At 43.4% G+C, this 25437-nt stretch overlaps 1 protein-coding gene across 3 annotated transcripts in view; it reads left to right on the forward strand.

The window, feature by feature from the left end:
- Positions 1 to 25437, forward strand: part of LOC121582889 (zinc finger protein 462) — a 92963-nt gene that overhangs the window by 30687 nt on the left and 36839 nt on the right. For all 3 annotated transcript variants that reach the window (XM_041899043.2, XM_041899045.2, XM_041899044.2), the window contains exons 2-4: positions 6291 to 6544; positions 7841 to 13164; positions 13442 to 13579. In XM_041899043.2, the coding sequence (XP_041754977.2) occupies positions 6322 to 6544; positions 7841 to 13164; positions 13442 to 13579 (5685 nt within the window). In that variant the 5' untranslated portion in view covers positions 6291 to 6321. The remainder of the gene's footprint in view (positions 1 to 6290; positions 6545 to 7840; positions 13165 to 13441; positions 13580 to 25437) is intronic.

The raw sequence follows: 25437 nt of genomic DNA on the forward strand, positions 1-25437 counted from the left end.
TGGAAACATTATGCTTTGGGGGTGTTTTTCTGCTAAGGGGACAGGACAACTTCACCGCATCAAAGGGACGATGGACGGGGCCATGTACCGTCAAATCTTGGGTGAGAACCTCCTTCCCTCAGCCAGGGCATTGAAAATGGGTCGTGGATGGGTATTCCAGCATGACAATGACCCAAAACACACGGCCAAGGCAACAAAAGAGTGGCTCAAGAAGAAGCACATTAAGGTCCTGGAGTGGCCTAGCCAGTCTCCAGACCTTAATCCCATAGAAAATCTGTGGAGGGAGCTGAAGGTTCGAGTTGCCAAACGTCAGCCTCGAAACCTTAATGACTTGGAGAAGATCTGCAAAGAGGAGTGGGACAAAATCCCTCCTGAGATGTGTGCAAACCTGATGGCCAACTACAAGAAACGTCTGACCTCTGTGATTGCCAACAAGGGTTTTGCCACCAAGTACTAAGTCATGTTTTGCAGAGGGGTCAAATACTTATTTCCCTCATTAAAATGCAAATCAATGTATACAATTTTTGACATACGTTTTTCTGGATTTTGTTGTTGTTATTCTGTCTCTCACTGTTCAAATAAACCTACCATTAAAATTATAGACTGATCATGTCTTTGTCAGTGGGCAAACGTACAAAATCAGCAGGGGATCAAATACTTTTTTCCCTCACTGTATACCAGTAGATTTGAGTGACAACCTCGGCTAATTGTAAGAGCGTGGTTGTTACGGATACAGGTATCCTGTGTTTTTGTGTGTTTCTCTCCTTCTGCCCTAATCACAGGTGTCCTGTATGTTCCTGATTGGTGGTCGTTGAGGTGTCTGCTGATTGGACCAATCAGTGAACATTCCTGTGAATAGCACCACCTGTTACTCGTTTGTTGAATCACACAGCCCATTGTATAAAAACCAGTCTTGTGTTTGTTGAGAAAGAGAGAGACTTTTTCCATATGTGAGTATGGACACGGTGGTGTCCTGTGTGTTGTGTACTCACTAAGTTGTTGGTTACCCTATTGGTAACTTTATTAGAATATATTTCTTTACCTGAGTGTGGATACTGTTGTATCCTGTGTGGTGTGTACGTATATAATTGCTGATTACCCTGTTTGGTAGCTTTGTGTGTTTCTGGGAAAAGGGGAGTTTAAGCTAGTTGCCCTTGGGCGTACATTACCCGTAGGAAGAACTCTGTCTATAAACACTAGTGAGACCTGAGCGGACCACCCACTGTATTTTTGTATGGTAGCAGTAGCCTAGCGGTTCTTGAGGCAGGCAAGATCAGTTTAGGGGGTTTTACACTATTGTTTCATTTCTTGGGTCCTGCTCAGCCCTTTTTCCCAAACCCTTACCGTGTGTTCAGCAATAAACACTTTGTGTTTGACGGTAGTCAATGGTTGTTGTGTCATTTTTGGTTCTCACTGTTCCCTGCCACACTTATAATTTACATGAATTTATGTTACGGGTCTCATGTCCATCCACCCTAGATGTTTAGAGCCACGGGGTTCGTAACAGTGGTGGAAATAATTCCACTTCATTCCATTGATGATTCGGCACTGGCTTTTAGGTTGTAGTCTCGTTTTGTTTGTTCCATATTCATTCTAAAAGCCATGATGAAGGCCATTGATTAAGGCCGAAAGGTCAAGCTTTTAATAGCTGCTTAAATAATATATTGTTTTTATTTGTTAGCGAGCGCTGCGCCTTTTACTTTTCAAAAACCATGATTTAAGAAATATGAATGGGCAACATGTTGACTCATTAAGTCTGAAGTCTGAAGTGCCTGAGATGGAGCTGTCCAGTGGTAGTCTAATTTCTTCCATATTCATTATGAAAGGCATATTTTATATATGAAAGGGACAACAGGTCTGAAGAATCTAGATCTGTCCACCGTTGACATAGACGAAGTGACAGAGAGCTGTTGGAGTTTCCATCTTGATCTCCCTCTCTTTTATCTTCTGTTTGTGCAAGAGGCCAACAGAACAGGCTCACTGCTTGGTGACGCAACCTCCCCTCTGCTGTTGGGACAATAGAAGCTTTCTACTATGACTTCCACTGGTACAAGACTAGAGGTAGGCTATAGTCCCTGTGGGTACAGTCAAAATCTGGTTTTATGTTTGTAATTTCTAGCCTAAACCTTTTCAAATATGGAATAACAGGCAACTTTATTGATTTCTCTCTGGTGGTGTGTTGTGTGTAATCTCTCATGGACAACAATAGATTTCCGGTGGATTGTAGGCCGCTATTATTACTTGTTTATAAAAGGTTGATGTTCTCAATCAATCAAGCATGAATAATTGAGGATCTCTACACGTTCACAACATGTGTCCAATACTCCCAATCCATGTTATCAGATGAATCTGTGTCCCCACCGTGGTCACATAATATAATCTGTGGCCTCCCTCTCCTGTATACTACATGAGATGGTGGACTGGAGCGACCAGCCCGACTAACGGTTAAGGACAAAACCTCTGTACTCTTAATCAGCTTATTGCTGGCTTATTCAAAGGCCCTCTTTCAGACAGAGCAGCTGCTGCCGCCGGGCCGGGCCCAGTTTGAGTAGAGGGTGTGACTGCTGGCAGGCCTCGCCGATGCAGAGAGACCGGTTGGTGATTAACAAATGTCAGTAGACTTTGGAATCTGGGGAGCCGAGTCAGATGGCATTGTCCTCTGTGCTCAGAGGAAGGTCTCCCAGGTGGCCGGGTCATGCTGGCATGCCTTTCCTCACCCCTCCTCTCTGATATTCAAGCCCAAGGCTGCAGATTTTTGAAAAAGGAAGTTCAGGCATGCTTTGCATTATTAGACCCCTTGTGGAGCTTAGAAGGCAATTCCTAAAATTACTTTTTTTTATCTTCCTGATTGTTAAAGAAGCTGGGGTTGTGTCACTCCAAACGTCTGACCCTCTCGATTTTTTGGGTACAGTAATTTTATAAATCCCAAAGTATAAAATATATTGTCCCCAATAAATGAAATTGCTGTCAGGAAGGCTGGCAAAGTGCGAGGTGGTTTTGCTGAGCTATGCAGGCCATGCCGAGGCAGGCAGGCTGAAGGACTTGGGTACAGGACATCGGGCAGATAGATTTCTGTCAGCAGCTCTCCAGTCACTGTCTGGGCTGTGTCAGGCCCCTATTGTAGTGCACTACTTTTGACCAGGGCCCATAGGGGATAAGGTGCCATTTGGGACACAGCCTCACTGTGAGGAGGATCTGATCCATGGGTCCATGTTGTGCAGTGAGAGCACTGGCTGAACACCTAAGCACACATAGCTGGCTGGCTCCTAAAATGGCTGCCCTTGAAGCTCAAAGGATCTGCTGCACAGCTCATTGCCTGACTGTCAAAGCCCAGATAGAGCAGATGAAAGCATTACAAATACCGTGCATTAACTTGGTTAGGCTGACATGTAGTCACTAAACTGACACCAAGGGAAATAGTAGTAGTAAGTTCAGGTTGAGGCTGTTTTCTCCTTTCTTTTTTTACCTCAAGGATTCTTCTTGATATCCATGTCAAAGAACCTAGCTTTAGAATGCAACTTTGTTCTGATGAGAGAGCTGCCAACAGATCAGGGATGGGCCTTTCATGGAGCAGTAACCTGACCCTGGACAACAATGGGGAGCAGGGCTAGCTTCTCAGGGACACACTTGGCAGGCAGCAAGTGCTGTTCCAGTGGAGGTTGACTGGTTGCTGAACGTCAACTGTAATGGTTTAAGTCCAGAGGTCTGCAGCCCAAAAATAACTATCTATGATAGGAGTAATACCAAAACAAATGGACATATAACTCAGTTTCTTCCCTTTCTACCAGAGCTCTGTTGGTTTGTATTTTTGAGCTCTGCAACAGGTTGTATACCATGTTTAACAATGTTTTACCTTTGTATGGTGAACATGTACAGGACCAGGCAAAGGGAGATAATGTGCTCAACTAAAATTTCCATTTAGAGGACACCATTTTGTCCAGAGGTCTGTTGGTTAGCTATAGGTGAGGAAGGCTCATGTCATGTGGCTTTCGAGCTCTGCAACATGTTGTTGTTAAGCTAATTTTACCTTCTGTATAGTGAAACTGGTAGGCTACATTTAGAGGACACCATTTTGCCACAGGTGCAGGAGCTTCAGTATTTCAGGAGGAGACCCAGATGCAGACAGTGTCGAAGTAACAAAAGTTTATTACAAAAACAGGGTGCAGGCAAACGACAGGTCAAGGGCAGGCAGAGGTCAGTAATCCAGATCAGAGTCCAACAGGTACAGAACGGCAGGCAGTCTCAGGGTCAGGGCAGGCAAAGGTCAATAATCCAGGGTGGTGTGACAAGGTACAGAACGGCAGGCAGGCTCAGGGCAGGCAGAATGGTCAAAACCCGGGAAACCAGGAACTTGCGAAAGCCAGACGCAAGGGGGAAAATCACAGGTCAGCTTGACGAAACAAAACAAACTGGCAACAGACAAACAGAGAACACAGATAAAAATACACTGGGGATAATGGGGAAGATGGGCGACACCTGGAGGGGGGTGGAGACAATCACAAAGACAGGTGAAACAGATCAGGGTGTGACGTTCAGATAATCAGGAAATACTAGACCTTATGGTGATAGCGCAAATGCTTCTCCTAGGAAGGGAATGCTGGTGGATGGCTATGTAAGATAGGAACACGAGTGAAATAACAGGGTTTCTAAAATGCAACAGTTTGTAAGCTCTCTACTTTCTATTTTTCTGAACAGTGTAGCCTATATTTTAATTGGAGCTGTCTGGTGCTGATTTTATAGGCCATTGCCATAAGGGCTGGTCAAATCCTATAGACATCTTACCAATAAATGACCCCAGAATGTTATGTTGTGATTTTTCATTGGGCTACACTGTGCTAGTAGTGTGAAGCATTAATCCTCTTTGAAAACCTGCAAATATTAATGTCCTTGGCCTAGACAAATGCACAGCACAGATGACCTCTGGCAAATGTATGGCAAATGTATTAAATATTGCCTCTGCTTCTGCTTTCTGCAGAATTAGACCTAGTGTTTTAGATAAGCTTAAAGAAATGTTAAATCCAATAAAATAATATAAAAAAGAGTGCACATTGCATCGTGAACAGTTTAAATGCTAATGAGTTACGTTTCAAGGTAATGCCGTGTGTCGCTCTGTGTCATCGCACAAAGAAGGGTGGACAAGAAGAGAAAACCATTTGATGAAAAAACTGTCATAACTGCCACATAAACAGCCATTTTATGCCCCAGTCATTTTTCACTCTGTCAGTTTTATTAATGCGTTGAAATATATTTTTCCTTTTTAACTGACACTGAATAGAAACTGAGATGGGTAATTAAGATCTTTTTTTTATGCTCTGAAAACTGGCCTGTTTTATTTTACCAATGTATTTGTTTAGCATACTGTACATACTGTATTTGTGGAAACATATTTTAGAATGGAAAGGTTACCATTTGGATTGTTTGTGGTTCCACACAAGTTCTGGATTTATGTTTGTTTCACAACAACAATACATATGTGGCATTGGTCTACATGAAAACCTATCCATTTGAAACAGAAATATGAATGAGGTGGCTATATATCTGGTGGCTATGAGTAAGTACTGGAAGTTAGTTTGACTAACAAGCAATGCCATTGGTTAGTTAGAATGTCAAGGTCAGAGGTGACAGGTCATACTAGCTCGAAAGTGATGGTGACATTATCATCAGTTGTGTGTTTCATCAAGGAACAGAATAGCACTGTAGTCACAAAGCTTCCTCTCTCTGTCAGTGGATTCATTCAATCTTATTTGAGAGGGAGCTAGGGCTTGATGCAATCTGAGGGAATTGTTTGTATGTGTGATGTAGATACTGGGATGCAGTCTGACGGTTCTGCGTATCAAATTGCACCCTAGTCCCTATAAAGTGCACTTCTTTTGACCAGAGCCCTATGGGCCCTGGTCAAAAGTAGTGCAATAAATAGGGAATAGGGTGCCTTTTGGGATGCAGTCTGATGGTGCTGCACTCCAGCTGTGGCTTATCCCAAGGTAATAAAAATGGAACAAATCAACTCAGTAATCCTTCCTCAGCTCGCCATTGTTCTTGGAACCATGCAACAACAACAAAAAACAGATCTTCTTCTTAGTATGCAATGCAGTAATGTTAGAGCTGAAGAATCCAGCCTTCTCTCAATGTCTCTAATGTCACATTTCTATCACAGGGTTTTAGCCTACACTGGTGCTAGGCCTAAAGACTCAGACCTTTGGGTTTCCACTCCTGAGGCCTAAATGTGACATGTTATTGTGTGAGACTGAGACTGAGGCCTCACCCATTCTCGCTTGTCTTTTTCTCACCAGGTTTCCCTGATTTTCCAGGGAATCCTCAGCGATGGAGGTGCTACAGTGCGATGGCTGTGACTTCCGTGCTGAGTCGTACGACGACCTCAAGACCCACATCCAGGATGTACACACAGCCTTCCTGCAGCCCACGGATGTCGGAGACGGAGAGGGGGACGGGAGTCCCTGCCAGTCCAGGTCAGACTCTCTGAACTCCCTCAACCAGACAGAGGGGGATGAGGAAGAGCAGAATAAATCTCCACAAACTGAAACGGGTAAGAGCACTGCATCAACTGTGATGTTTATGGATAAATTATTATGATTAAGGTTATGATTATTATGCTAAAGATAATGATTGTTATTATTATTAATGATATTGATATAATATGTATAGACATATGTCTTATACTTTGCATACAGTGCCTTCAGAAAGTATTCATACCCCTTGACTTATTGCCAATTTGTTTGTGTTACAGCCTGACTTCAAAATGGTTCAATTAGATGTATTTTCTCACCCATCTACACACAATACCCCATAATGACAAAGTGAAAATATGTTTTTAGACCTTTTAGCAAATGTATTGAAAATGAAATACAGAAATATGTAATTTACATAAGTATTCACATCCCAATCAATACTTAGTAGTTTTTCTAGATAAAAAAGAAACGGAATGGAGCTAAGCACAGGCAAATCCTAGAGGAAAACCTGGTTCAGTCTGCTTTCCACCAGACACTGGGAGATAAATTCACCTTTCAGCAGAAAATAACCTAAAGCACAAGGCCAAATCTACACTGGAGTTGCTTACCAAGAAGACAGTGAATGTTCCTGAGTGGCAAAGTTACAGTTTTGACTTAAAACTACCTCAAAATCTGGGGGCTCCCGAGTGGCGCAGCGGTCTAAGGCACTGCATCGCAGTGCTTGAGGCGTCACTACAGACCCGGGTTCGATCCCAGACTGTGTCGCAGCCGGCTGCGACCATGAGGCGGCGCTCAATTGGCCGGGTTAGGGGAGGGTCATGTTTTGGAGGACACATGGCTCTCGACCTTTGCCTCTCCCGAGTCCGTACAGGAGTTGCAGCGATGGAACAAGACCGTAACTACCAATTGAGGAGAAAAAGGGGTAAAAAGTAAAACATCTATATAAAAACATCTATGGCAAGACCGGAAAATGTCTAGCAATGATCAACAACCAATTTGACAGACCTTAAAAATAATGAGCAAATGTTGCACAATCCAGTTGTGGAAAGCTCTTAGAGACTTACCCAGAAAGACAGCTGTAATCGCTGCCAAAGGTCCTTCTACAAATTATTGACTCAGGGGTGTGATTTCTTATGTAAATTAGATATTTCTACAAACATGTTTTTACTTTGTCATTATGCAGTATTGTGTGTAGATGGATGAGGAAAACAATCAATTTTGAATTAAGGCCGTAACACAACAAAATGTGGAATAAGTCAAGGGGTATGAATACTTTTAGATATTTTAATTAACATTGATATTAATATTTAAGGAAAGACTGTTTTAACATCTATTTTTTCCTATTTTTTTCATTGGCCACTCCTTTGAAACAGACTTTTCAAGTTCGAACCAAATGCCATACAACAAGTCAGCAAACCATCCCAACAAAACTGCAAACCAGTTATTCCAGTGCAAGATCTGTGTCCGTTACTTCAGATCAAAATCTTTGTTGTCTGAACACACCAAGAAGGTACATGGAACCTCACTAAGTGGCGGGAACTCACCAGCCTCCCAGACGTCCAAACAGTCCAACTATAACATCCTTATCCATGACAGTATTGGGAAAGTGTTCTCCTGCCAGTATTGTACATACAAGTCTCCACGCAAAGCCAGGATCCTGAAGCACCAGAAGATGTATCATAAAGGAAATCTGGACCCCCCAGAATCTCTGTCTGAGGCTGTTGATGACTCTGAGGCATTATCGTCCGAGGAACCCAGTGAGGAACTAGCAGAGGATGTGGTAGAGTGTGGTATCCTAGAGTCCATGGTTAAACCTCTCGGGAAGTCAAGGGGAAACCAAACGCTTCGAAGAGAGTGGTGTAACAACATGATGAAAAAGCACCGCAACATGGTGAAAATGATTTCAACCATCCAGCCGGGTGGAGAAGGAGAAGGAAGCACAGGCTCTTCTAAATCTGATTCCCCCTCCTCCCCCAGAAGCCCTTCTAACTCCAAAATGGTTTTCAATGACCTGAGTGGCAATGAAGCCTCCTCGGTAATCAACTCCTCGGTTTTCAAGCTCAACAAGCCCGCCTCTGGGATATCACCCTATCAGTATTCCCAGATCCAATCGGTAGCGCCCAACAGCACGGGATCCTCCATTTTGTCTGACAGGTCCACCTTCTTCATGTCCGATGTTTCCAACTCTGCCATGGAGATGGATTCAAGCATGCTTGACGACTCCAGGAGCAGCTCTGAGGAAGACGACGAGGAACTGGGTGATGAGGATGATTCCAATTACACCGACCCCTTGTCAGCTGGAGATTCTGCTAAGCAGCTTCTGTCCGAAGAGGATAACAAGATGCTGGAGACTAAAGGGATACCATTCAGAAGGTACATGAATAGGTTCCAGTGTCCCTTCTGCTCTTTCCTCACCATGCATCGCAGAAGCATCTCCCGTCACATTGAGAACATACATCTATCTGGGAAGACGACGGTATACAAGTGTGATGAGTGCCCCTTTATCTGCACCAGCCCTCTCAAGTTAGGCACGCACAAGCAAAGTCACTCCTTAGACTGGGACACCATGGACCTGACCAGTGAAAGCCCAGGTCCTCAGAATAACGTTACAACAGAATCAGTGAACGGAGGACACGTTGCTGCTTCCAAAGTCAATGGGAAAAAGCTAAGTAATGTGGGCAATGATCTAAACCAGCAAAATCCTCACCGCTGTACACTCTGTAGCTTCTCGACCACCACGCTGAAAGGGCTGCGAGTTCACCAGCAACACAAGCACTCCTACTGTGACGACATGCAAGCTGCCAACTTGGAGGGCTCTACAAACGAGCAACAGGACTCAGAAATGGAAACATTCTCCAGTTCTCCGAGCCAGGTACAAAAAACCCAAACTTCAATTCTAGGACTTGGATCCAGAAAGCACTTAACTGGAAAAACTGCAAGAAAGTCCATCAATGATCTACCTTTGGATCTGTCTCCAGTCAAGAAGAGAACTAGGATTGATGAAATCGCCAACAATCTTCAGAGCAAGATCAGTCAGCAACAGGAGGATCTGGTGATTAATCTGGAAGAAATGGATGATGAAGAGGAAGGAGAGCTCAACATTCATGAAGATGCAGGCAGAGACAAGGAGGAGAACAACAGCGAGAGTAAAAATCATGGCTATGTTTACAACAAGATTTACGAAGGCCGGGTGGGGAAAAGAAAAAGAACCCTCACGTCAAAGCTAAGAAACATTCCCATCGCGATGACACTCTCTGACGATGAGGACAATGAGTCTGCTGATCCTAAAGTGGATCTCCAAGACCAGAGCAGCCAAGACAGCCGGGACACTTCTTTCCAGGAGAACCTGGACTATACAGAGGACTCTGGGATGGCACGCTTCTATTGCAAGCACTGTGACTACCATAACAAGTCAGCCCGCAGTGTGAGCACCCACTACCAGAGAATGCACCCCTACATTAAGTTTAGCTTTAGATACATCCTCGACCCTGAGGATCAAAGTGCCGTCTTCCGTTGTCTGGAGTGCTTCATTGAATACACCAACTTCAACAACCTTCATGAGCACTACATGGATCACCACCCAGAAGCCAGCAACGTGCTGAACTTCAACCAGCCGGATTTGGTGTACATGTGCCGCTTTTGTTCGTACACAAGTCCAAACGTCAGAAGCTTGATGCCCCATTACCAAAGAATGCACCCTGAGGTGAAAATAAACAATGCTATGATCTTCTCGAGTTACGTGGTGGAACAGCAGCACAAGGGAGCAGAATCTCAAACGCTGAGAGAAATTTTAAATTCCGGTCCCAAGAGTTTCACATGTAGCTCCTCCACTTCCACACCCAAGTCCTCGTCCAGTCCTGTGCTCAAAAGTGTTGCAAAGACACAAGATTCAAGCTCCGAGACGGAGGCCCTGAAAGAGGTTGGTAATGTTGTGGTCTATGACTGTGACATGTGCTCCTTTGCTAGCCCTAACATGCACTCTGTATTGGTTCACTATCAGAAAAAGCACCCAGAGCAAAAGGCCTCATATTTCCGCATTCAGAAAACCATGAGAGTTATCACAGTCGATAGGCCACAGTCAGCAGGCAACTCTTCTTACAATGTCAATATACCAACCCCTGCTAAGTCGCCAAGCGCCGCCATGCCATTTGGTACAGATGAGGAGATATACTACTGTAAACATTGTGTGTACAGCAACCGCTCTGTAGTGGGAGTTCTTGTCCATTATCAAAAGAGACATCCAGAAATAAAGGTGACAGCGAAATACATCAAGCACGCCGCTCCCACCCCTGGGTTGATGAAACTAATGGATGAGCTTCAGATTGCACCCCCAAAGCAGTTTCTCAAACAGTTCAACAACAACGGATTTGATGGGTCCAGCAATTCTCACGCTAGAGTTGGCACAGAGAAAGGAGAAGCAGAGATGCTTTTCTTCTGTCAGCATTGTGACTACGGGAACCGCACTGTAAAAGGAGTGCTTATTCACTACCAGAAGAAGCACAGGGATGCAAAGTCCAATGCTGACCTTGTACGCCGACACACTGCAGTGGTCCGCAGTCAACGAGAGCGAGTGCAGATGGGCCAGTCAGGCACTGCCGCCTCTGCCATAGCCCCTGCTGCTCCCACCGAGACTGAGACATCCTCCGGAGCTCTTCGCTCACTGAAGTGCAGGAACTGCTCTTATACATCTCCATATGTGTACGCATTGAAGAAGCACCTGAAGAAGGATCATCCTACTGTGAAGGCTACAGCCATGACCATTTTACACTGGGCTTACCAAGACGGCATCCTGGAGGCTGGTTATCACTGTGAGTGGTGCATCTACTCCCATGCGGAACCCAACGGGCTGCTAATGCATTACCAAAGACGCCACCCAGAGCACAATGTTGACTACACGTACATGGCCAGCAAGCTGTGGGCGGGGCCTGATACTACCGCCTCCCAACCAGGGGGGAACCCTGGGGACAGTAAGCACTACCAATGCAGAGATTGTGCCTTCGAGGCGTGCTCCATCTGGGATATTACCAACCACTACCAAGCTGTCCACCCCTGGGCCGTCAAAGGGGATGAGTCTGTGCTATTGGACATAATCAAAGGTCCAAGGTCCCAAGAGAAACTCCACCCCTCAATGGCTAAAGGACCACCTTTCACTTTTCTTCCGACTGCTCATGATGAAGGACCACTGGATATCCCTACGCCACCTCAAGAGCACCAACACCACCAATACCATCCCAGGCTCTCCCACACAAGCACCTCAATCGCCAACAACCCCTACCAGTGCACTGTATGTCTGTCTGAGTATAACAGCCTACATGGACTTCTGACACACTATGGCAAGAAACACCCAGGCATGAAAGTCAAGGCGGCTGACTTCGCACAGGAAGCTGACATAAATCCAAGTTCGGTTTACAAGTGCCGACACTGTCCATATGTGAACTCACGCATCCATGGAGTTCTTACTCATTACCAGAAGAGGCATCCATTGGTGAAAGTCACCGCTGAGGATTTTGCGGATGACATCGAGCAGGTTAAAGATATAACTGAAGTGGATGACAAGTGCAAGACCCAAAGACAGGGTTACGGTGCGTACAGATGCAAAATGTGTCCGTACACTCATGGGACATTGGAGAAACTGAAAATTCACTATGAGAAATATCACAATCAACCAGCTTCAGATATGTTCAAGCCTTCCCTCATGCAATATTCCACCTTGAAAGATGAGGCGGTCGCTGAATGCAGTGCCACAAGTGTACCATCAGAGGTACAAGAGGTTAGCGAATTCAAACTTGCTCTTACCCAGTTCCCTATCAACAAAGGAGAGACCCATGCTGTGTTTAGGTGTCAGCTCTGCAAGTACTTCTGCTCAACCAGAAAAGGCATAGCTCGACACTACCGCATCAAGCACAACAACGTCAGGGCTCAGCCGGAAGGCAAGAACAATGTCTTCAAGTGTGCTCTCTGTTCATACACCAATCCCATTCGCAAAGGCCTGGCGGCGCATTACCAGAAGCGTCATGACATTGATGCCTATTACACACATTGCCTGGCAGGCTCCAAGACTTTGACGGAGAAGCCCAGTAAAGTGGTGGTGCCCGTGGCATCGGAGGCTGAAGGGTCGGAGCTGAGCGAGGAGCTACGATTGGCCGTGGAGAGGAGGAAGTGTTCGCTCTGTGCGTTCCAGGCCTTTAGCAGGAAGAGCATAGTTTCACACTACATCAAACGCCATCCAGGAGTCTTCCCCAAGCGGCAACACACCAGCAAGCTCGGACGCTACTTCACTGTGCTCTATGCCAAAGAACCCGAACCTGTTGAAGAGGTAACAGAAGTGGTGGAGGTTGAACCGAAGCCCGAACCAGAGGGAGAGGTTGCCGAGTGGCTGCCTTTCAAGTGTCTAAAATGCTTCCAGCTATCCTTCAGCACAGTCAAACTTCTCTCCATGCACTACAACGACCATCACAGTGGCAAGGACCACAAACAGGACTTTGTCATCCACCCCAGCCTCACGGAAGATGGGATGGAGACAGAACTCTATCAGTGTTCCCACTGCGAGTTGAAGTTCCTGGGCCTTCCTCTCCTCAGCACTCACCTGATGAACCATAACGAGGAGTTCCAGAAGAGGGCGATGCGGCAAGAGAGGAGGAAGCAGCTCCTTAGTAAGCAGAAGTCGTCCGAGCTGCTGGAGACAAAGCCTGAGAAAGTGAGTAGAAGAGTTTACAAAAGGATGGTGATTTATCATCTCAGTAAAATACTAGATGTGGCCATTGTTTTGGACTCAGAGTAGAATGAGACTGTGCATAATAACCAACAGTATAGGGAGCGTTTTCAGTGTATTGGGCTAACATGGTAATGTTACACATAGTATTGATGTTGAAAGTTTTATCGTTAGAAATTAAATCAGTTATAAAGAATATCAGTGGAATGAGTGTAAGGCTGTTAGATTTACCACCTTTTCTTCCGTTTTTCTTTTATTTTAGCTGGTGAACAATGCTGACAAAGCACCGATCGGCTACAGGTGTAACTTCTGTGTGGAGGTCCACCCCACTCTCAGAGCCATCTGTAACCACCTGAGGAAACATGTCCAGTACGGGGAGGTCAAAGAGGGCCATGTCAAGGTAAGATGATCCCATTGCCAAGAGTTTGGTAACACACGGGGGTAATACATGCTCTTGACAAGTCTTACAGTGCATTATAACCACATCATAATGCATTATACCTTCAGGATTTAACTGGTTAAGTGTAAACTGCCCAATTTCGGGGACTTTCATTATTATTGAATTGAATTGAGTTCGCCTCGGAAGACCCTGGGGTATCAGGGTACAGTCCCGATTACAATTTCATTCGCTGGTCAGACTGTCCATCAATTTGTGGCAGAAGGACACGTCGCACCCTCATATGCCACATATCTTTGGAAAGCTAGGAACCTTCTGCATTGATGGGCAACTAGCCACATCCCACTGGGCGCAAACTGGTTGAATCAACATTGTTTCAACTTAATTTGTCAACTTATTGTGACATGGAATCTATGTGGAAAATACATTGGATTTTGAGGGTAAAATTTCAACCACAGGATTATGGCATCATTGTAACCAATTTTGTATTACATATGTTGAATTTGTACCTTTGAAACAACGTCAGATCTTCAATGTTAAATCCACTATCAGAAAAGAAACTATAGGCTGGGCTGCACCTCCTACTGGAGGGTTGAACTATCTACAGCTATTAATTTAGTCTCCCATCCAAGCCCTGCTTTGCTTTAGTAGTTGTCACTGACTACTACCAATGTGCTATCGTGAGAATAATTATTGAGAGATCTCTTAATAACTAAATATATTCAATGTTGCTATCGAAGTTATTCCAAAGAGTAGGTTTAACAGAGCAAATGAAATGTAACCATACTTTATAAGTCATATATCATCAATGATACTATTTAGGCCTATAGCATTTGCAAAGTCATCAACAGCTGTTTCAATTCAACCCAGGTTTCAACAAAAAATGGCTTCAAGTTAATCATTAATATGTTGGATTCAGTCAAATAATAGGACTAAATCAAATGAAACTTTATTTGAAGTGCATTTAAAAAATGTCTTTAACTTTGAGATTTAGTTGAGATGGAGATGTGAATCCACTATATCAATTATTAAGTTGTAGACAAACTGGATATTGAATTTTGTTTGGTTTTCAATGCAACCAAATATCAACATTTGAAGGAGATGTATCTTCTGCTTTGATAGTTCCATCTGTGCCACTGACTTATTCTGGCTTTAATTCCAGTTTGTCTACAAACTAATAATTTATATGTTGGATTCATGTCCACATCTCAACCAAAAACCTAAGTTAAAGAATAGGTCTGTGGAGATCTTCACAATTGCTATAATAATCTGTGCAGAATCTCGAACCGCATTGATCACTTCCACTATATACTTTTAATGTAATCTCAACTGCAATCCAGGTCATTTGGTTGTGCTATTAGATGAAGCACAGTGATAACACATTAATTTGTTGTATAAATAAACAACATATCTGACATTGTATTCTCATTTGAACTTTTAAATGGTTGAAAGCGCAGTGATAAGGGTGACAACTAAACCAAAAATCAGACATTGTTTTTCCATTGGAATTGGGTTGTGGTTTTAGATGGTTAAAAGCATAGTGAAAACACATTGGAAGTTCAAAACAATTTTGGCTGTCTTTTTGAGTTGGTGAATATAGGTTGTAATCTCATTGATCAACATCTCAACCAAATATGACCCAATTATCACCATTGAAATTATGTTGTGTGCCCAGTGGGATCGTTCTACAACAAACACAAATGATTTTATATTGAGTTTAATAAAAAAATAAAAAAATGTGTAGATGTGAAACAAAATCTTTGTGTTCATCACAGATGGACAACTTTTATAGGAGATAAAAGTGGAGATCGTTACAAATTTGTGAGTTTTAGGAGGGGAGGGACACAAGAATGAATGAAAGCCATGACACAAAAATGAGGCTACTTTTCCATAACCACAAGTTATATGTTCATTTATTACAGTAATAAGGCAGCTGATATCTTATAGGATGTAATTTGTAAAGTTGATTGTAAATATATGTAGATTATCCCAAAACGTACAGTACCAGTCAAAGGTTTGGACACACATACTCATTCCAGGGTTTTTCTTAATTTTTACTATTTCCTACATTGTAGAATAATAATGAAGACATCAAAACTATGAAATAACACATATGGAATCATGTAGTAACCATGATGTAACCAAAGTGTTAAACAAATCAAAATATATTTTATATTTGAGATTCTTACATTTACATTTACGTCATTTAGCAGACGCTCTTATCCAGAGCGACTTACAGGAGCAATTAGGGTTAAGTGCCTTGCTTAAGGGCACATCGACAGATTTTTCACCTAGTCGGCTCGGGGATTAGAACCAGCGACCTTTCGGTTACTGGCACAACGCTCTTACCCACTAAGCTACCTGCCGCCCCGTAGGTACTTCAAAGTAGCCATCCTTTGCCTGGATGACAGTTTTGCACATTCTTGGCATTCTCTCAACCAGCTTCATGAGGTAGTCACCTGGAATGCATTTCAATTAACAGGTGTGCCTTGTTAAAAGTTAATTTGTGGAATTTCTTTCCTTCTTAATGCGTTTAAGCCAATCAGTTGTGTTGTGACAAAGTAGGGGTGGTATACAGAAGATAGTCCTATTTGGTAAAAGACCAAGTCCATATTATGGCAAGAACAGCTCAAATAAGCAAAGAGAAACGACAGCTCATCAGTACTTTAAGACATGAAGGTCAGTCAATCCGGAAAATTTCAAGAACTTTTAAAGTTTCTTCAAGTGCAGTCGCAAAAACCATCAAGCGCTATGATGAAACTGGCTCTCATGAGGACCGCCACAGGAAAGGAAGACCCAGAGTTACCTCTGCTGCAGAGGATAAGTTAATTAGAGTTAACTGCACCTCAGATTGCAGCCCAAATAAATGCTTCACAGAGTTCAAGTAACAGACACATCTCAACATCAACTGTTCAGAGGAGACTGCGTGAATCAGGCCTTCATGGTCGAACTGCTGCAAAGAAACCACTACTAAAGGACACCAATAAGAAGAAGAGACTTTCCTGGGCCAAGAAACACGAGCAATGGACATTAGACCGGTGGAAATCTGTCCTTTGATCTGATGAGTCCAAATTTGAGATTTTGGGTTCAAACCGCTGTGTCTTTGTGAGACGCAGAGTAGGTGAACGGATGATCTCCGCATGTGTGGCTCCCACTATGAAGCATGGAGGAGGAGGTGTGATGGTGTAGGGGTGCTTTGCTGGTGACACTGTTAGTGATTTATTTAGAATTCAAGGCACAATTAACCAGCATGGCTACCACAGCATTCTGCAGCGATACGCCATTCCATCTGGTATGCGCTTAGTGGGACTATCATTTGTTTTTCAACAGGACAATGACCCAAAACACACCTCCAGGCTGTGTAAGGGCTACTTGACCAATAATTAGAGTGATGGAGTGCTGCATCAGATGACCTAGCCTCCACAATCACCCGACCTCAACCCAATTGAGATGGTTTGGGATGAGTTGGACCGCATAGTGAAGGAATGCAGCCAACAAGTGCTCAGCATATGTGGTAACTCCTTCAAGACTGTTGGAAAAGGATTCCTCATGAAGCTGGTTGAGAGAATGCCAAGAGTGTGCAAAGCTGTCATCAAGGCAAAGGGTGGCTACTTTTAAGAATCTAAAATATAAAACATATTTTGATTTGTTTAACACTTGTTTGGTTACTACATGATTCCATATGTGTTATTTCGTAGTTTTGATGTCTTCACTATTATTCTACAATGTAGAAAATAGTAAAAATAAAGAAAACCCTTGAATGTGTGGGTGTGTCCAAACCTTTGACTGGTACTCTATGTCAGGCCATATTCACAAATTGTTCATGAATAGGTTGTTCATAGCATATGAAATCATTATATTTTCATACGATTCATACTGTTTGCTATTTACTATATCTTGTGGTTTGAAAAGTGAATACAACTCATAAATAAATAATGAAGAACAAAAAAAGCTGAAAATTAGATATTTCTAGCAGTATACAGCATTACCGGGTACTGTTCATGGCCCTCTCATAATAATTGGCCCTCTCAATTAAGTTGGCATATTTAGTGTATTTAATTTCCTCTCGCATACAAATCTTGCTCATAGAAATGTTAATGATTTATATGCATATTATTCATGTACATGCATTCTGATTGTTAAATACTTTCTCACAAATAGAATTATGATGTATTATTATGTTTTTTTCATCCCATAACTCATTTTAGCCCTTACCCGCTCAAAAACAAGAAATGTAATTACAAATTATTTCAGCTGAAACTGAAAGGTTACTTCTGAAGCTGCTTTGCAAATAATACAATTCCCCTAAAACTTCTCTCGAAAATACACTGTGTCCCCCAACTCTTTAGTTCAGAGTCCGACTTGACTTTTAACTCTTAGCCCAAAGAGACCCCCACACTGCCAAAGTATGTTTGTATAGATGGCAGGGTTCTGTTTCAAAAAAATAATATTGCAACGGTGGCCCCTGGGTAGACAGTCTGTCAACTTCCCCTGGAGAAAACAAGTGAGGTAGTCCCTCCTGACCGTTGCAGGCAGGCAGGGGGAAAAGAGGCCATAACATTGAGGGCAGCAGTTAACCATTTCAACATTAGCATTCCGATGAGGTTGCCAGGGACTTGGCAAAGGGACGGCAGGCCCGAGGATTTAACGTCTCACCCAAGACAGAAGCCAAATTAAGGCCTTGTTGGTTCTGCAGACCAGGGCCAGGCCAGTCCAGGCAGTTGTGCACTGTATACAGAAGATGACATGGCTGAAGTCCTTCCAGACTTGGAATTGTATCAACTCGATACCCAAGGCGTTTACTTGTGACATATAGTTAGTTAAATGCACTAAAGAGTAAAAATGGGTGCAAATGGGTGCATGCTCATCCCCAGAATATTTTTACGCGTCTATTTTCAAAGGATAAAGCTAAGAACCTTAACAACTTCATAATTAAGAACACTATAACAATATGGAAGAAAATGAAACATATTCCACAAGAACCATTATCACTCCCTAAAAACACAACCTTATAGAACAATCCTTGGAAAGCTTTTCAGAATTCACCGATAAATTGGTCCACATGGATACCTAAAGGCATAGAAACCGTAAATGACTTGGTAACATGAAATATATGTATTTCCATGACAGAATTAAAAAGTAATTTTGGACTGACCAATGTAGATAGTTTCAAATACATGCAACTTAAAAGTTACATATCACAGAATTTATATTTGAAATATTTTGTACATCAGAGCAACCTTGAGGGAATCTTATTTGAGTCATAAAAGGATGTTCATATGATAGGTAAGATATACAAAACCTTGTAGAGAGCATATCCAACTGACAATCTCTTAGAAAAAAATATTAAGTATTGGAACCAAGACTTAAAAAGAACTGACCAAATTCACAAATTCTACAGTACATGCTTTCTGTGAATGCTATAAAGTCCAAAAGTTATGGGCGGAGCTAGAAAATTGGCTGTCAGAAGTATTACAATGCAAACTTACTTTTAATCCGTCTGTCTGCATATTTCAAGACATGGCATATGGGGGTGTAGTGGGATACCCAATGGGCTGGATGATTCCCTTCTCATCTTGAAAAAAACTATATTAAAAAAGTAATCCGCCATCATTAACACAATGGAAAAATCGAATGATTTATTATTGAAATAGCATGGGCGACCGAGAACAACTAATGGGTACAATTTAAGTCCATGTGGCAAACAATAATGCAGGCGCTAGGGATGGGGGTGTGAGCATGCAGGTCTGGGCACAGTAGACATGTAGTCGTTTTCTTTGTACGTCTGTAAGTTGTTGTTTGTATTTGGTGTAAAAAAATAAAAAAATAAAATAGACAAAAAATAACATTTTATAGGAAAGAGAGAGAGAGCGAGAGAAGTCATCTTCACAACAAAACCGCTGGAAATTTGCCCCCAACTAAAGTGAGAAACTCACGAGAAGCGGGTGGGCGGAGCAAGCAGAGCGAGGCGGATAGAAAGGACTGGACAAGCAGAGCAGTGACTGTATGCAGGGCCGGATTAAGAAATCATAGGCCCCACGGCTTTGAGTTAAAAATAGTTAAAAGTAAGAAAAATACGAGGTAGTTGAGGTAATTGAGGTACAGTAGGTAGGGTTAAAAGTAACTAGGCAATCAGGATATATAATAAACAGAGTAGCAGCAGCATATGTGAAGAGTGTTATAGTGTGTCTATGTGTGAGTGCGTGGCATCAATATGCATGTCTGTGTGTTTTGTGTGTGTGAGCTTATTTTGTGTGTTGGAGTGTCAGTGTCAGTGTAGTATGTGTGAGTGTGTGTTGAGCCAGCGCAAGAGTGGCAGTGCAAAATAAATTCGATTAAAAAAATTATATATAAAGGGGGTCAATGCAAATAGTCCTGGTAGCCATTTGATTAACTGTTCAGCAGTCTTATGGCTTGGGGGGAGAAGCTGTTTAGGTACACCGCCTGGTATAGAGGTCCTGGATGGCAGGGAGTTCGGCCCCAGTGATGTACTGGGCCGTACGCACTACCCTCTGTAGCGCCTTGCGGTTGGATGCCGAGCAGTTGCCATACTAAGCGGGGATGCAGCCAGTCAAGATGCTCTCAATAATGCAGCTGTATAGCTTTTTGAGGATTTGAGAGTCTATGCCAAATCTTTTCAGCCTCCTTAAGTGGAAGAGGCGTTGTCATGGCCTCTTCACAATTGTGTTGGTGTGTTTGGACCATGATAGGTCCTTAATGATGTGGACACCGAGGAACTTGAAGCTCTCGACCTGCTTCACTACAGCCCCATCAGTGTGAATCGGGGCGTTCGGCCTTCCGTTTCCTGTATTGCACGATAAGCTCCTTTGTCTTGTCCACGTTGAGGGAGAGGTTGTTGTCCTGGCACCACACTGCCAGGTCTCTGACCTCCTCCCTATAGGCTGTCTCATCATCATCTGTGATCAGGCCTAGCACCATTGTGGCGACTGCAACCTTAATGATGGTGTTGGAGTCGTACACGAGATCCATTTGCAGAGGGAGGTGTTCAGTCCCAGGATCCTTAGTTTAGTGATAAGCTTGGAGGGCACTATGGTGTTGAACGCTGAGCTGTAGTCAATGATCAGCATTTTCACGTAGGTATTCCTTTTGTCCAGGTGGGAAAGGGAATTGTGGAGTGCAATAGAGATTGCGTCATCTGTGGATCTGTTGGGGCGGTATGCGAATTGGAGTGGGTTGAGTGTTTCTGGGACGATGGTGTTGATGTGAGCCATGACCAGCCTTTCAAAGCGTTTCATGGCTACAGATGTGAGTGCTATGGGGCGGTAGACATTTAGACAGGTAACCTTGGCGTTCTTGGGCACAGGACTATGGTGGTCTGCTTGAAACATGTTGGTATTACAGACTCAGTCAGGGACATGTTGAAAATGTCAGTGAAGACACTTGCCAGTTGGTCAGCACATGCTCGGAGTACACGTCCTGGTAATCCGTCTGGCCCTGCGGCCTTGTGAATGTTGACCTGCTTAAAAGTCTTACTCACATCGGCTACGGAGAGCGTGATCACATAGTCATCCGGAACAGCTGGTGCTCTCATGCATGCTTCAGTGTTGCTTGCCTCGAAGCGAGCATAGAAGTGGTTTAGCTCGTCTGGTAGGCTTGTGTCACTGGGAAGCTTGCGGCTGTGCTTCCCTTTGTAGTCTGTAATAGTTTTCAAGCCCTGCCACATCCGACGAGCGTCAGAGCCGGTGTAGTACGATTCAATCTTAGTCCTGTATTGACTCTTTGCTTGTTTGATGGTTCGTCGGAGGGCATAGCGGGATTTCTTATAAGCGTCCGGGTTAGAGTCCCGTTCCTTGAAAGCGGCAGCTCTACCCTTTAGCTCAGTGCGGATGTTTCCTGTAATCCATGGCTTCTGGTTGGGGTATGTACGTACGGTCACTGTGGGGGACGACATCATCGATGCACTTATTGATGAAGCCAGTGACTGATGTGGTGTACTCCTCAATGCTATCTGAAGAATCCCGGAACATGTTCCAGTCTGTGCTAGCAAAACAGTCCTGTAGCTTAGCATCTGCGTCATCTGACCACTTTTTTATTAACCGAGTCACTGGTGCTTCCTGCTTTAGTTTTTGCTTATAAGCAGGAATCAGGAGGATAGAGTTATGGTCAGATTTGCCAAATGGAGGGCGAGGGAGAGCTTTGTATGCGTCTCTGTGTGTGGAGTAAAGGTGGTCTAGAGTTTTTTTTCCTCTGGTTGCACATTTAACATGCTGGTAGAAATTAGGTAGAACGGATCCCCGGCCACTAGAAGCGCTGCCTCTGGATGAGCGTTTTCCTGTTGACTTATGGCCTTATACAGCTCATTCAGTGCAATCTTAATGCCAGCATTGGTTTGTGGTGGTAAATAGACAGCTATGAAAAATATAGATGAAAACTCTCTTGGTAAATAGTGTGGTCTACAGCTTATCATAAGATACTCTACCTCAGGCGAGCAAAACCTCGAGACTTCCTTAGTATTTGATTTTGTGCACCAGCTGTTGTTTACAAATATACACAGACCGCCACCCCTTGTCTTACCGGAGTCAGCCGTTCTATCTTGCCAATGTAGCGTATAGCCCGCTAGCTGTATGTTATCCATGTCGTCGTTCAGCCACGACTCGGTGAAACATAAGATATTACAGTTTTTAATGTCCCGTTGGTAGGATAACCGTAATTTATTTTCCAATGATTGAAGATTGGCTAATAGGATTGATGGGAGCGGCAGTTTACTCGCTCGCCGTCGGATCCTTACAAGGCACCCCGACCTACGTCCACGATATCTCCGTCTCTTCCTCATGCGAATGACGGGGATTTGGGCCTTGTCGGGTGTCTGTAAGATATCCTTCGCGGCCGCCTTGTTGAAGAAAAATTATTCGTCCAATACGAGGTGAGTAATCGCTGTCCTGATATCCAGAAGCAATTTTTGGTTATAAGAGACGATGGCAGAAACATTATGTACAAAATAAATTACAAATAACGCGGAAAAACACACATAATAGTACAATTGGTTAGAGGGCTGTAAAACGGCAGCCATCTTCTCCGGCGCCATTTCGGATGCGTCTATGTGTGTGGAGTAAAGGTGATCTAGAGTTTTTCCCCTCTAGTTTTTCCCCTCTAGTTGCACAGGTGACATGCTATTAGAAATTAGGTAAAACAGATGTCCGTTTTCCTGCATTAAAATCACTGGAAACTAAGAGCGCAGCCTCTGGATGAGCATTTTCTTGTTTGCTTATGGCTCTATACAGCTCGTTGAGTGGGGTCTTAGTGCCAGCATCGGTTTGTGGTGGTAAATAGACAGCTACGAACAGAACCTTGAGACTTCCTTAATTTTAGCTATTGTTCACCAGCTGTTGTTTACAAAGAAACACACACCGCCCCCCGATCTTACCTGACTCTGCCGTTCTGTCCTGCCGATGCATAGAAAAACCAGCTAGATGTATATTATCCATGTACTTGTTCAGCCATGACTCTGAGAAGCATAGTATATTACAGTTGTTAATGTCCCGTTGATAGAGTAGTCTCGAACGGACCTCATCCAGTCTATTCAACAGCGATTGCACATTCGCCAATAGAACAGAAGGTCGAGGCGATTTTTTTCACTTGCCGCCGTAGTCTCATCATGGTGACCACGCGCTGGCCTCTATAGTGCCGTCTTCTCCTTCTACAAGTGTCGGGAATTTGGGCCTGGTCCGGGATAATCAATATGTCTTTCGCCTCCGACTCATTGAAGTAGAAGTCCAAATTGAGGTTAGTAATAGCTGTTCTGATGTCAAGAAGCTCTTTTTGGTCATTGGAAATTATGGCGTAAACATTATGTACAAAAAAAGTTAAGAGCTTTCCAAAGCAGCTCCATTCTCATTTCATGCAATTCTAAGTCAATTACATGACAGAAGACATTGGCAGAATCTTTTTTAAATACCACACAAATGATCGAAATGAGTGGCTACTCTGACACTGACGAACTGAGATTAATATTAACAATCTGGTCTTGAATTCAAACAATAGCTCAGGCCAATGAAGCGACACACAGATTGTACAATATTAGGAGGAAATATATATTACAGGCTACAGTAGGCTTCTAAATAAACTTTCCAGTGGCACACTGACTTACCGGTGATGGCCGATGCGCTCGTCGTGGCAATAGCCTATCTCAAGATAAGCTACTTTGAAAAAAAGTGTTGCTGTTCGCTCAAAGTTGGGAGTTGTTGAGAAGAAAACCATTTTTTGATTCTACAGACAGATTAGTCTTCTCTTTTCAGCAATAGGCATTTGCTTTCCAAATTACGTTTTAACCACGATTGTATTTTGAAGTTTGCTAAAGGCAAAATGACAGTCGCAACCAACCATAGAAATATAATCCATAGATGGCAGTTCGCAGTCAAGTCAGGACTTGCATCCATTTTTAGTTTATCCATGATTTTAACAGTCAAATTGCCAGAGTAAGAGGTTCTAAAACCCTTCAATGGATTATGCTTTACAGTGCATTCGGAATACAATGCTTTACAGTGCATTCGGAAAGTATTCAGACCCCTTGACTTTTTCCACATTTTGTTATGTTACAGCCTTATTCTAAAATTGATTAAGTTATTTTTTCAATCTACACACAATAGCCCATAATGACAAAGCGAAAACAGTTTTGTATTTATTTATGCAAATTTATGAAAACTAAGAAATATAAATATCTTATTTACATAAGTATTCAGACCCTTTGCTATGAGACTCGAAATTAAGCTCAGGTGCATCCTGTTTCCATTGATCATCCTTGAGATGTTTCTACAACTTGATTGGAGTCCACCTGTGGTAAATTAAATTGATTGGACATTATTTGGAAAGGCTCACACCTGTCTATATAAGGTCCCACAGTTGACAGTGCACGGCTCCTGAGTGGCGCAGTGGTCTAAGGCACTGCATCGCAGTGCTAACTGTGTCACTAGAGATCCTGGTTCGAATCCAGGCTCTGTCGCAGCCGGCCGCGACCGGGAGACTCATGGGTGACGCACAATTGGCCCAGCGTTGTCCAGGGTAGGGGAGGGAATGGCCGGCAGGGATGTAGCTCAGTTGATAGAGCATGGCGTTTGCAACGCCAGGGTTGTGGGTTCGATTCCCAAGGGGGGCCAGTATTTAAAAAAATATGTATTCACTAACTGTAAGTCGCTCTGGATAAGAGCGTCTGCTAAATGACTAAAATGTAAATGTAATGTCAGAGCAAAAACAAAGCCATGAGGTCGAAAGAATTGTCAGTAGAGCTCCGAGACAGGATTTGTGTCAAGGCACAGATCTGGGGAAGGGTACCAAAAAATGTCTGCAGCATTGAAGGTCCCCAAGAACACAGTGGCCTCCATCATTCTTAAATGGAAGAAGTTTGGAACCACCAAGACTCTTCCTAGAGCTGGCCACCCGGCCAAACTGACTGTCCTTGAGTGGCCCAGCCAGAGCCTGGACTTGAACCCGATCGAACATCTCTGGAGAGACCTGAAAATAGCTGTGCAGCGACGCTCCCCATCCAACCTGACAGAGCTTGAAAGGATCTGCAGAGAAGAATAGGAGCAACTCCCCAAATACAGGTGTGCCAAGCTTTTAGAGTCATACTCAAGAAGACTTGAGGCTGTAATCGCTGCCAAAGGTGCTTCAACAATTGTGTGTAGATTGATGAGGGAAGAAATTTTAGAATAAGGCTGTAACGTAATAAAATGTGGAAAAAGTCAAGGGGTCTGAATACTTTCCGAATGCACTGTATGTCTATGGCCACAAAGCAACAAGTAGTTCTATATTTGGCATGCTGTCTAGAGCTGTGGCGGTCATAACATTTTGTCAGCCGGTTATTGTCATGCAAAAGCCTGCCAGTCTCACGGTAATTGACTGTT

This window comes from Coregonus clupeaformis, chromosome 15 (genome assembly GCF_020615455.1).
Source record: "Coregonus clupeaformis isolate EN_2021a chromosome 15, ASM2061545v1, whole genome shotgun sequence".
NCBI classification, from domain to species: Eukaryota; Metazoa; Chordata; class Actinopteri; order Salmoniformes; family Salmonidae; genus Coregonus; species Coregonus clupeaformis.